The sequence below is a fragment of the Leuciscus leuciscus genome (assembly GCF_965113295.1).
Source record: "Leuciscus leuciscus genome assembly, chromosome: 18".
Lineage (NCBI taxonomy): Eukaryota > Metazoa > Chordata > Actinopteri > Cypriniformes > Leuciscidae > Leuciscus > Leuciscus leuciscus.
In genome coordinates, this window is record NC_138742.1 from 23,742,891 (window position 1) to 23,755,533 (window position 12,643).

At 32.2% G+C, this 12,643-nt stretch overlaps 1 protein-coding gene across 1 annotated transcript in view; it reads right to left on the reverse strand.

Moving 5' to 3' along the window:
- Positions 1–910: 910 nt before the first annotated feature.
- The window catches only part of LOC309480489 (uncharacterized protein), a 516,287-nt gene continuing 504,554 nt past the window's right edge, over positions 911–12,643 (reverse strand). The window contains exons 28-33 of the mRNA XM_082144982.1: positions 12,081–12,233; positions 9,715–9,867; positions 6,052–6,204; positions 2,961–3,113; positions 1,707–1,856; positions 911–1,468 (exon numbers count right to left, since the gene is read on the reverse strand). Coding sequence (XP_082001108.1) covers positions 1,464–1,468; positions 1,707–1,856; positions 2,961–3,113; positions 6,052–6,204; positions 9,715–9,867; positions 12,081–12,233 — 767 coding nt within the window. The 3' untranslated portion in view covers positions 911–1,463. The remainder of the gene's footprint in view (positions 1,469–1,706; positions 1,857–2,960; positions 3,114–6,051; positions 6,205–9,714; positions 9,868–12,080; positions 12,234–12,643) is intronic.

Consider the following 12,643-nt stretch of genomic DNA (forward strand, 5'->3'; position numbering starts at 1 on the left):
GCCAGCGACTCCAGGTACCGAACTCGTCCCGCTGAAATGCTGTTTCCACGGCGCGGCTTCTTCTCTCTGGATCCAGCGATGCGTGAGCTCCGCTGAAGAGATGAAAAATCGGTAAGCTAGCCTTTCGATGCTATATTTATAGCCCCAGGCCACGCCCGTTTCGGCGGGACGTGACGTATGGGGCGCGAAGCGCCCCCATTGGTGATGACGTCACGATAGGGCCTTATCGATAGGCTGCTGCAGTTGCCGCAGGGCAGCCAATAGGCGCGCGAGCTGTCTCGCCTATGTCTGCATGCTGCCGCAACGCGTTTTACATTATTTCAAAATTAAGGATAATTTTTTGGCTTCAGTATCTCGCGGAAAAGAGATTTCCCTAGCGTAAGATATTACGCAGTACGAGAGTACCTCTCGTAAGAGAACTCACTGGTTCCACTGATCAAATCAAACTATCCAAGTAGTACCATCATCCGCTTACCTATTTTTGCCTGGACCTACAGACACAAGTATGTCAGTGTACACAGTGTCCTAACTAGGCACAATACAAAACATTTCCAGCAGGAAGCAATTTGTCTCTCCAGAATGAATGTGAAACTGCTGTGCAATATGATACAGTCCAAGCCAGAGGAGACTGATGTTCAAAGTATGGTTATGAATTGGATTTTGGACAAGTGGGATTTGTAGCTACCAGGGCTATACAAAATCAATAATATATAGGCCTATACGTATAGTGGTAGAAATTCCCCTACGCACCTGACTTAAGTTAACCTGGCGTCTACTTCTAGACACCTACAAATGTGTACTCTACTAGACGTCTCTCCACTTGTTCCACTTCAGCACTATCACTTGGGTATGAAAATAAGATCTCTAGTGTCTAGCCTGTGTCGGCAGTGATCAGACAGACTCCAAACAATGCCTTTGAATATGCTTTATTCACGGCCGGGAGGACCTCAATCACAGAGAATCCCTCCGGCAAAAAGAATACAACAATTAATATAGGATAGGTACATGACAAAGGTAACATGACTCATTACACCATCTTTCTCTAATATGATTAGTTCTACATATGTGCAATTCAGAAACACACCCGGCAAAGCAATTTTTTTTTTTTTTTATTACTTCAGCTTGTTACTTAGGTCATGGGGTTATTATATTTAGTTAGCCGTCTAGCCATGTCCATATGCTTCCGTTATTTCAACACTAATGTGTTGGTACATTTTGTTCTCAAAAGCATACAAATGATACGCTTGCAAGAAAAACAATGAAGCACTGAATTGATTTAAGTAAAAGAATTCAAAAAGTAGTATGTATTATGCAAAATCATTCTCACAACTCTTTCCAGTGATTAAATAAGCATTTTCACTGCATGCATGATCACAGGTGTTGAGCAGCATTTCTGTCCGGCAGGGCACTGACCATCATGGGAACTTTATTCGGCACACACTGGATTCCCTTCAGTTAGGCACCTAGACTGTATGGATAGAGATTCAGATTTAGTCTGGCCATTTAGTGGGATTAAGCATCAGATGTACAGCACAAAACACTCAAGACATAAATAGCTAGTTTTACTTACAGAGTGAATTATGTCCTATGTATTATTCATCATCTTTATTAATTTTGTAAAGCCACCCTGTGCCTGAAACAGTGCTATAGGCTGAATTCAGGTACATTTGACAGACAATATAACATAAACTAATAATATAATATACCTTTAACTGGAGCCAAACAATGAAGTCCACATCCACTGTTGCAGCATTTCAGATTGGTGGCACAGTCACTGTCATTGGCACACGACACGAAACGTATCAGGGCACACTGTCCTGGTTTATATCTTTTGATTGGACACACTCCTGGCTTTACTGTTATACAGACACATGACAGAGAAGCCATATCACTGAATGCTGGATGATTTTTTTCACTGTAAAAAAAAGTTGTGCCTATATGTTGTTGGAATAAGTTTTACAAGAAAGAACTATTTCAGTCTTTCTACTTTAAAATGTCATGTTTTATTCGTCGTGGGTTTTAGTTATTTTGCTGTTGTTGCTGTAAGGACCTTTGAAATAACTGAAATTATTTGGCAAAGTGATATAGACGTACGTAATGCGGTCAAGACCTGCCTGGAACTACTTTAGCCCTGAAAATAATTATACACCTTTGAATCTTCGTCAACCAATCAGATTCAATCATTCAACAGCCCCGTAATAATATAATATAATATAATATAATATAATATAATATAATATAATATAATATAATATAATATAATATAATATAACATAATATAATTCGTGTTGTCAAAGTTAACGCGTTAATGGCGCAGTAATGGTACTGGCGCACGGCATCTCCTGTCTGTGTGACACACAAACACACACAATCGTCTGCACAGAAAGCTGCTTCAAACAGCGCTTGAATGACAAAAAACATACAAAATTATGTCAAAATGGCCGTAAAGTACCCTCGCAAACACAGTCTTAAATGAGTTCAGTGAAGTCTTAAATGAATGTAAAGAGTTGTTGTGATGCATCATGTGCGTCAGGTCTTAAAGTGACAGCAGCCTAACAAACCTGCTGCTGTGATGTCTGTCATTAATGTTAATTAAAGAACAAAAGAGAGAAAATCTTTCACCGTTCTTGACTGAATAACTTTATTAAGGATTGATCTATTTACTATATAATTTATGTTACAATAACCTTTTGTGCAGTCTACCAGGATAAGTAAAAATTTAAACTGGTCTGACTGGGCCAATATAAAAAATTGAGCTATGATATATTGAAGAGCTGGTAAATGTGAGATTCAAAAGTTTAAAATATGGCTACTGTCTTTATGTTGTTTCTACATTAATTTGGAGATTCAATGTGAAATTATTACAATATAAAAATATATAAAGATATATAAATATATATATATATATTTATCGATTGACAGCGTAATCATAGATAATGTAATGTAATATAATATAATACCTGTAACTGGAGCCGTACACTGATGTCCACCACATGCAGTGCTGCAGCATTTCTCCTTTTTGGGACACTCACTGTCATCGGCACACAAATCGTCATCCTTCCTGAAACACCTTATTTCTTCATTTGTTATTGGACACACTCCTGGCTTTACTGCTATACAGACAAATGACAGAGAAGCCATATCACTGAATGCTGAATGAATTTTTCACTGTAGAAAAAAAAATCGGTAACACTTTATAATAACGTTCAGTTGTAAGTCATTAATAAGTGGTTAGTTAATGATGAACTTATCATTTACAAAACATTCATAAATGATTAGCAAGTGATATACTAACATTTTATGTATGTTTTGTAAATTCTGTTACAAGTTATCTACAAGTGATTAGTAAATGATTAACTAAGTATTTACAAAACATGACTATGCATTCATAAATGATTAATAAGTGATATGTTAATTATTGTATGCATGTTTTGTAGATTCAGTTATAAGTCATTTACATTTGATTAGTTAATGATTAACTAATCATTAACAAAACATGCCCATGCGTTTCATAAATGTTTAATAAATTGTTACATTTTTTTGTATGTTTTGCTCACATCAGGTGCACAGTGGTTAAAGACTCCATGTGTTTCAGAGAAGACAGCTGTCTATACCCTCACCAGTCAGCACTTACACTGCAGTACACACTACAGTGTCCAACACCTGTTATAGATGTGTAAACGCATGAATAAATCATTTACAACACTTTCTGCATGCCCTAATCTAAAGGTGTAAACTATTCATCACTTGTAAATGTGTTACACATCATTCGTAGATACGATTCGTTGATCTTATGCCTTATTAATTCTTGAAGTGGTAATCTACAAATGATGTGTAACATATTTACAATTGATGAATAGTTTACACCTTAGATTAGGGGATGCAGAAAGTGTTGTAAATTATTTATTCATGCATTTACACATCATTGTGTTGAACACTGTTACTTACCAGTTACAAATTATCTGTACGTGTATACAAGGCATTTACAACACTTTCTGCACCCTCTAATTGCTACATACATACAAAAAAAATTACATAATTTTTTTAACATTTATGAAACGCATATTCATGTTTTGTAAATGATTAGTTAATCATTAACTAATCAAATGTAAATGACTTATAACTGAATCTACAAAACATACATACAATAATTAACATATCACTTATAAATCATTTATGAATGTTTTGTAAATGATTAGTTCATCATTAACTAACCAGACTTACAACTGAATGTTATTATAAAGTGTTACCCTTTAAAATGTCATGTTTTATTCATCGTGGGTTTTGGTGCTTTTGCTGTTGTTGCTGTAAGGACCTTTAAAATAACTGAAATTATTTGGTGAAATGATATGGACATGTATATAATGTGGTCAAGACCTGCCTGGAACTACTTTAAATTTGATCGATTCCAATTATACTCTAATGCTGAATGCCTATAATTAATGGCAAAAATTAATGGCTTTTTTTAATAAAAAGATGCCATTAAACAAATGTTTAAAATATTGGCTACTGTCTTTATGTTGTTTCTACATTATTTGGAGATTAAATGTGAAATTACAATATATAAAAGTACTTGAATGTCAGGTGCAATTAATTAGTTAATATTTTTTATCGATTGACCGCACATAATATAATATAAAAATACCTGTAACTGGAGCCATACACATGTTAATTCCACATCCATTGCTGCGGCATTTCAGATCGTTGGAACAGTCACTGTATTTAATAATACTTAATAATGTATTTAAATAGGGAAAACGTGGAGGTGTTTGGTCGCTTCTAACTTAATCTCTGTTTGGATCCTAATGAATGAACTAGGCTAAGCTAAGTGCTATCAAAGTGTCGCCGCGCGCCAGAGGGATTGAGTGCACGCACTGAGACGAGAGAGGTATGTATCAACGGTGGAGTATCCCTTTAATAAGGATTAATCTATATTTAATTTATATTTAATGCAGTGAAGACAGTGAAGTGTTTGATAACTTTATTCAATTTCTGTATATTCTACCTGTTAGACCTACCTGAAAATCTTAAAGCACTGTTTAAAAGTTTACATGGGTCAAAAACAATGAAAACAATAACTTGTTGTGCAGTTTAGCAGGACAAGTACAAATTTAAACTGGTCTGACTGGGCCAATATAAAAAATTGAGCTCTGATATATTGAAGGGCTGGTAAATGTGACATTCATTATAATGGGTTTATGTGAAGATTGTTTTAAGTTCACTTAAATTAAAAGTTGTTATATTTTTAAAGCCTAATACCTGTTAAATTTGATAGATTTCAATTATACTGTAATGATGAATGCCTATAATTAATGGCTAAAATGAATGGCTTTTTTTTAATAAATGTGAAATTATTACAATATTAAATATATAAAGTACTTGAATGTTAGGTGTGATTAATCGAGATTAATTACAGAAAAATGTATGATCAATTAGTTATTTTTTTAATCGATTGACAGCACTATATATTTTAATACAATATCACTGAATGTTGAATAAATTTTTCACTGTATAAAAAAATATTTTTGGAAGTTGTATCTATATGTTATTGGAATACGTTTTACTAGAAAGAACTGTTTCAGTCTTTCTACTTTAAAATTTCATGTTTTATTCATCGTGGGTTTTGGTGCTTTTGCGGTTGTTGCTGTAAGGACCTTTAAAATAACTGAAATTATTTGGGAAAGTGATATAGACATGTACATAATGTGGTCAAGACCTGCCTGCCTAACTGTCGGATTCAAGCATTCAACAGCCTTGTAGTATAATATAATATAATATAAAAGTTGTTATATTTTTAAAGCCTAATAAATGTTAAAATTGATAGATTTCAATTATACTGTAATGCTGAATGCCTAATTAATGGCAACATTTTTTATTTTTTTTATAAAAAGATGCAATTAAACAAAAGTTTAAATACTGTCTTTATGTTGTTTCTACATTAATTTGGAGATTAAATGTGAAATTATCACAATATAAAAAAAAATATATATATATATATATCGAATGACAGCACTATAAAATAATATAATGTAATATAATATAATATAATACCTGTAACTGGAGCCGTACACTGACGTCCACCACATGCAGTGCTGCAGCATTTCTCCTGTTTGGGACACTCACTGTCATCGGCACACAAATCGTCATCCTTCCTGAAACACCTTATTTCTTCATTTGTTCTTGGACACACTCCTGGCTTTACTGCTATACAGACAAATGACAGAGAAGCCATATCACTGAATGCTGAATGAATTTTTCACTGTAGAAAAAAATAGGTAACACTTTATAATAACGTTCAGTTGTAAGTCATTAATAAGTGGTTTGCTAATGATTAACTAATCATTTACAAAACATGCCCATGCGTTTCATAAATGTTTAATAAATTGTTACATTTTTTTGTATGTTTTGCTCACATCAGGTGCACAGTGGTTAAAGACTCCATGTGTTTCAGAGAAGACAGCTGTCGATACCCTCACCAGTCAGCACTTACACTGCAGTACACACTACAGTGTCCAACACCTGTTATAAATGATGTGTAAATGCATGAATAAATCATTTACAAAACTTTCTGCATCCCCTAATCTAAAGGTGTAAACTATTCATCACTTGTAAATGTGTTACACATCATTCGTAGATACGATTCGTTGATCTTATGCCTTATTGATTCTTGAAGTGGTAATCTACAAATGATGTGTAACATATTTACAATTGATGAATAGTTTACACTTTAGATTAGGGGATGCAGAAAGTGTTGTAAATGATTTATTCATGCCTTTACACATCATTGTGTTGAACACTGTTACTTACCTGTTACAAATGATCTGTACGTGTATACAAGGCATTTACAACACTTTCTGCACCCTCTAATTGCTACATACATAAAAAAATAAAATAAAAAATTATTAAACGTTTATGAAACGCATATTCATGTTTTGTAAATTATTAGTTCATCATTAACTAATCAAATGTAAATCACAAAACTGAATCTACAAAACATACATACAATAATTAACATATCACTTATAAATCATTTATGAAAGTTCTGTAAATGATTAGTTCATCATTAACTAACCAGACTTACAACTGAATGTTATTATAAAGTGTTACCCTTTACAATTTCATGTTTTATTCATCGTGGGTTTTGGTACTTTTGCTGTTGTTGCTGTAAGGACCTTTAAAATAACTGAAATTATTTGGTGAAATGATATGGACATGTACATAATGTGGTCAAGACCTGCCTTGAACTACTTTAAACTTGATCGATTCCAATTATACTCTAATGCTGAATGCCTATAATTAATGGCTAAAATTAATGGCTTTTTTTTAATAAAAAGATGCCATTAAACAAATGTTTAAAATATTGGCTACTGTCTTTATGTTGTTTCTACATTATTTGGAGATTAAATGTGAAATTACAATATATAAAAGTACTTGAATGTCAGGTGCAATTAATTAGTTAATATTTTTTATCGATTGACCGCACATAATATAATATAAAAATACCTGTAACTGGAGCCATACACATGTTAATTCCACATCCATTGCTGCGGCATTTCAGATCGTTGGAACAGTCACTGTATTTAATAATACTTAATAATGTATTTAAATAGGGAAAACGTGGAGGTGTTTGGTCGCTTCTAACTTAATCTCTGTTTGGATCCTAATGAATGAACTAGGCTAAGCTAAGTGCTATCAAAGTGTCGCCGCGCGCCAGAGGGATTGAGTGCACGCACTGAGACGAGAGAGGTATGTATCAACGGTGGAGTATCCCTTTAATAAGGATTAATCTATATTTAATTTATATTTAATGCAGTGAAGACAGTGAAGTGTTTGATAACTTTATTCAATTTCTGTATATTCTACCTGTTAGACCTACCTGAAAATCTTAAAGCACTGTTTAAAAGTTTACATGGGTCAAAAACAATGAAAACAATAACTTTTTGTGCAGTTTAGCAGGACAAGTACAAATTTAAACTGGTCTGACTGGGCCAATATAAAAAATTGAGCTCTGATATATTGAAGGGCTGGTAAATGTGACATTCATTATAATGGGTTTATGTGAAGATTGTTTTAAGTTCACTTAACTTAAAAGTTGTTATATTTTTAAAGCCTAATAAATGTTAAAATTGATAGATTTCAATTACACTGTAATGCTGAATGCCTATAATTAATGGCTAAAATTTATATTTTTTTAATAAAAAGATGCCATTAAACAAAAGTTTAAATACTGTCTTTATGTTGTTTCTACATTAATTTGGAGATTGTAATAATGTGAAATTATTACAATATAAAAATATATAAAGATATATATAAATATATATTTATCGATTGACAGCACTATATAATATAATATAATATAATATAATATAATATAATATAATATAATATAATATAATATAATATAATACCTGTAACTCGGGCCGTACACTGACGTCCACCACATGCAGTGCTGCAGCATTTCTCCTTTTTGGGACACTCACTGTCATCGGCACACAACTCTTCACCCTTCTTGATACACCTTATTACTTCATTGTTTGTTCTTGGACACACTCCTGGCTTTACTGTTATACAGACACATGACAGAGAAGCCATATCACTGAATGCTGAATGTCTTTTTCACTGTAAAAAAAAGTTGTGCCTATATGTTGTTGGAATAAGTTTTACAAGAAATAACTATTTCAGTCTTTCTACTTTAAAATGTCATGTTTTATTCGTCGTGGGTTTTAGTTATTTTGCTGTTGTTGCTGTAAGGACCTTTGAAATAACTGAAATGATTAGGCAAAGTGATATGGACGTACGTAATGCGGTCAAGACCTGCCTGGAACTACTTTAGCCCTGAAAATAATTATACACCTTTGAATCTTCGTCAACCAATCAGATTCAATCATTCAACAGCCCCGTAATAATATAATATAATTTATAATATAATATAATATAATATAATATAATATAATATAATATAATATAATATAATATAATATAATATAATATAATATAATATAATTAGTGTTGTCAAAGTTAACGCGTTAATGGCGCAGTAATGGTACTGGCGCACGGCATCTCCTGTCTGTGTGACACACAAACACACAATCGTCTGCACAGAAAGCTGCTTCAAACAGCGCTTGAATGACAAAAAACATACAAAATTATGTCAAAATGGCCGTAAAGTACCCTCGCAAACACAGTCTTAAATGAGTTCAGTGAAGTCTTAAATGAACGTAAAGAGTTGTGATGCATCATGTGCGTCATGTCTTAAAGTGACAGCAGCCTAACAAACCTGCTGCTGTGATGTCTGTCATTAATGTTAATTAAAGAACAAAAGAGAGAAAATCTTTCACCGTTCTTGACTGAATAACTTTTGTAACTTGATTAAGGATTGATCTATTTACTATATCATTTATGTTACAATAACCTTTTGTGCAGTCTACCAGGACAAGTAAAAATTTAAACTGGTCTGACTGGGCCAATATAAAAAATTGAGCTATGATATATTGAAGAGCTGGTAAATGTGAGATTCAAAAGTTTAAAATATGGCTACTGTCTTTATGTTGTTTCTACATTAATTTGGAGATTCAATGTGAAATTATTACAATATAAAAATATATAAAGATATATATATATATATATATATATATATATTTATTTATTTATCGATTGACAGCGCTATATAATGTAATGTAATGTAATATAATGTAATATAATATAATATAATACCTGTAACTGGAGCCGTACACTGACGTCCACCACATGCAGTGCTGCAGCATTTCTCCTGTTTGGGACACTCACTGTCATCGGCACACAAATCGTCATCCTTCCTGATACACCTTATTTCTTCATTTGTTCTTGGACACACTCCTGGCTTTACTGCTATACAGACAAATGACAGAGAAGCCATATCACTGAATGCTGAATGAATTTTTCACTGTAGAAAAAAATAGGTAACACTTTATAATAACGTTCAGTTGTAAGTCATTAATAAGTGGTTTGCTAATGATTAACTAATCATTTACAAAACATGCCCATGCGTTTCATAAATGTTTAATAAATTGTTACATTTTTTTGTATGTTTTGCTCACATCAGGTGCACAGTGGTTAAAGACTCCATGTGTTTCAGAGAAGACAGCTGTCGATACCCTCACCAGTCAGCACTTACACTGCAGTACACACTACAGTGTCCAACACCTGTTATAAATGATGTGTAAATGCATGAATAAATAATTTACAAAACTTTCTGCATCCCCTAATCTAAAGGTGTAAACTATTCATCACTTGTAAATGTGTTACACATCATTCGTAGATACGATTCGTTGATCTTATGCCTTATTGATTCTTGAAGTGGTAATCTACAAATGATGTGTAACATATTTACAATTGATGAATAGTTTACACCTTAGATTAGGGGATGCAGAAAGTGTTGTAAATGATTTATTCATGCCTTTACACATCATTGTGTTGAACACTGTTACTTACCTGTTACAAATGATCTGTACGTGTATACAAGGCATTTACAACACTTTCTGCACCCTCTAATTGCTACATACATAAAAAAATAAAATAAAAAATTATTAAACGTTTATGAAACGCATATTCATGTTTTGTAAATTATTAGTTCATCATTAACTAATCAAATGTAAATCACAAAACTGAATCTACAAAACATACATACAATAATTAACATATCACTTATAAATCATTTATGAAAGTTCTGTAAATGATTAGTTCATCATTAACTAACCAGACTTACAACTGAATGTTATTATAAAGTGTTACCCTTTACAATTTCATGTTTTATTCATCGTGGGTTTTGGTACTTTTGCTGTTGTTGCTGTAAGGACCTTTAAAATAACTGAAATTATTTGGTGAAATGATATGGACATGTACATAATGTGGTCAAGACCTGCCTTGAACTACTTTAAACTTGATCGATTCCAATTATACTCTAATGCTGAATGCCTATAATTAATGGCTAAAATTAATGGCTTTTTTTAATAAAAAGATGCCATTAAACAAATGTTTAAAATATTGGCTACTGTCTTTATGTTGTTTCTACATTATTTGGAGATTAAATGTGAAATTACAATATATAAAAGTACTTGAATGTCAGGTGCAATTAATTAGTTAATATTTTTTATCGATTGACCGCACATAATATAATATAAAAATACCTGTAACTGGAGCCATACACATGTTAATTCCACATCCATTGCTGTAGCATTTCAGATCGTTGGAACAGTCACTGTATTTAATAATACTTAATAATGTATTTAAATAGGGAAAACGTGGAGGTGTTTGGTCGCTTCTAACTTCATCTCTGTTTGGATCCTAATGAATGAACTAGGCTAAGCTAAGTGCTATCAAAGTGTCGCCGCGCGCCAGAGCGATTGAGTGCACGCACTGAGACGAGAGAGGTATGTATCAACGGTGGAGTATCCCTTTAATAAGGATTAATCTATATTTAATTTATATTTAATGCAGTGAAGACAGTGAAGTGTTTGATAACTTTATTCAATTTCTGTATATTCTACCTGTTAGACCTACCTGAAAATCTTAAAGCACTGTTTAAAAGTTTACATGGGTCAAAAACAATGAAAACAATAACTTTTTGTGCAGTTTAGCAGGACAAGTACAAATTTAAACTGGTCTGACTGGGCCAATATAAAAAATTGAGCTCTGATATATTGAAGGGCTGGTAAATGTGACATTCATTATAATGGGTTTATGTGAAGATTGTTTTAAGTTCACTTAACTTAAAAGTTGTTATATTTTTAAAGCCTAATAAATGTTAAAATTGATAGATTTCAATTACACTGTAATGCTGAATGCCTATAATTAATGGCTAAAATTTATATTTTTTTAATAAAAAGATGCCATTAAACAAAAGTTTAAATACTGTCTTTATGTTGTTTCTACATTAATTTGGAGATTGTAATAATGTGAAATTATTACAATATAAAAATATATAAAGATATATATAAATATATATTTATCGATTGACAGCACTATATAATATAATATAATATAATATAATATAATATAATATAATATAATATAATATAATATAATATAATATAATATAATACCTGTAACTCGGGCCGTACACTGACGTCCACCACATGCAGTGCTGCAGCATTTCTCCTTTTTGGGACACTCACTGTCATCGGCACACAACTCTTCACCCTTCTTGATACACCTTATTACTTCATTGTTTGTTCTTGGACACACTCCTGGCTTTACTGTTATACAGACACATGACAGAGAAGCCATATCACTGAATGCTGAATGTCTTTTTCACTGTAAAAAAAAGTTGTGCCTATATGTTGTTGGAATAAGTTTTACAAGAAATAACTATTTCAGTCTTTCTACTTTAAAATGTCATGTTTTATTCGTCGTGGGTTTTAGTTATTTTGCTGTTGTTGCTGTAAGGACCTTTGAAATAACTGAAATGATTAGGCAAAGTGATATGGACGTACGTAATGCGGTCAAGACCTGCCTGGAACTACTTTAGCCCTGAAAATAATTATACACCTTTGAATCTTCGTCAACCAATCAGATTCAATCATTCAACAGCCCCGTAATAATATAATATAATTTATAATATAATATAATATAATATAATATAATATAATATAATATAATATAATAT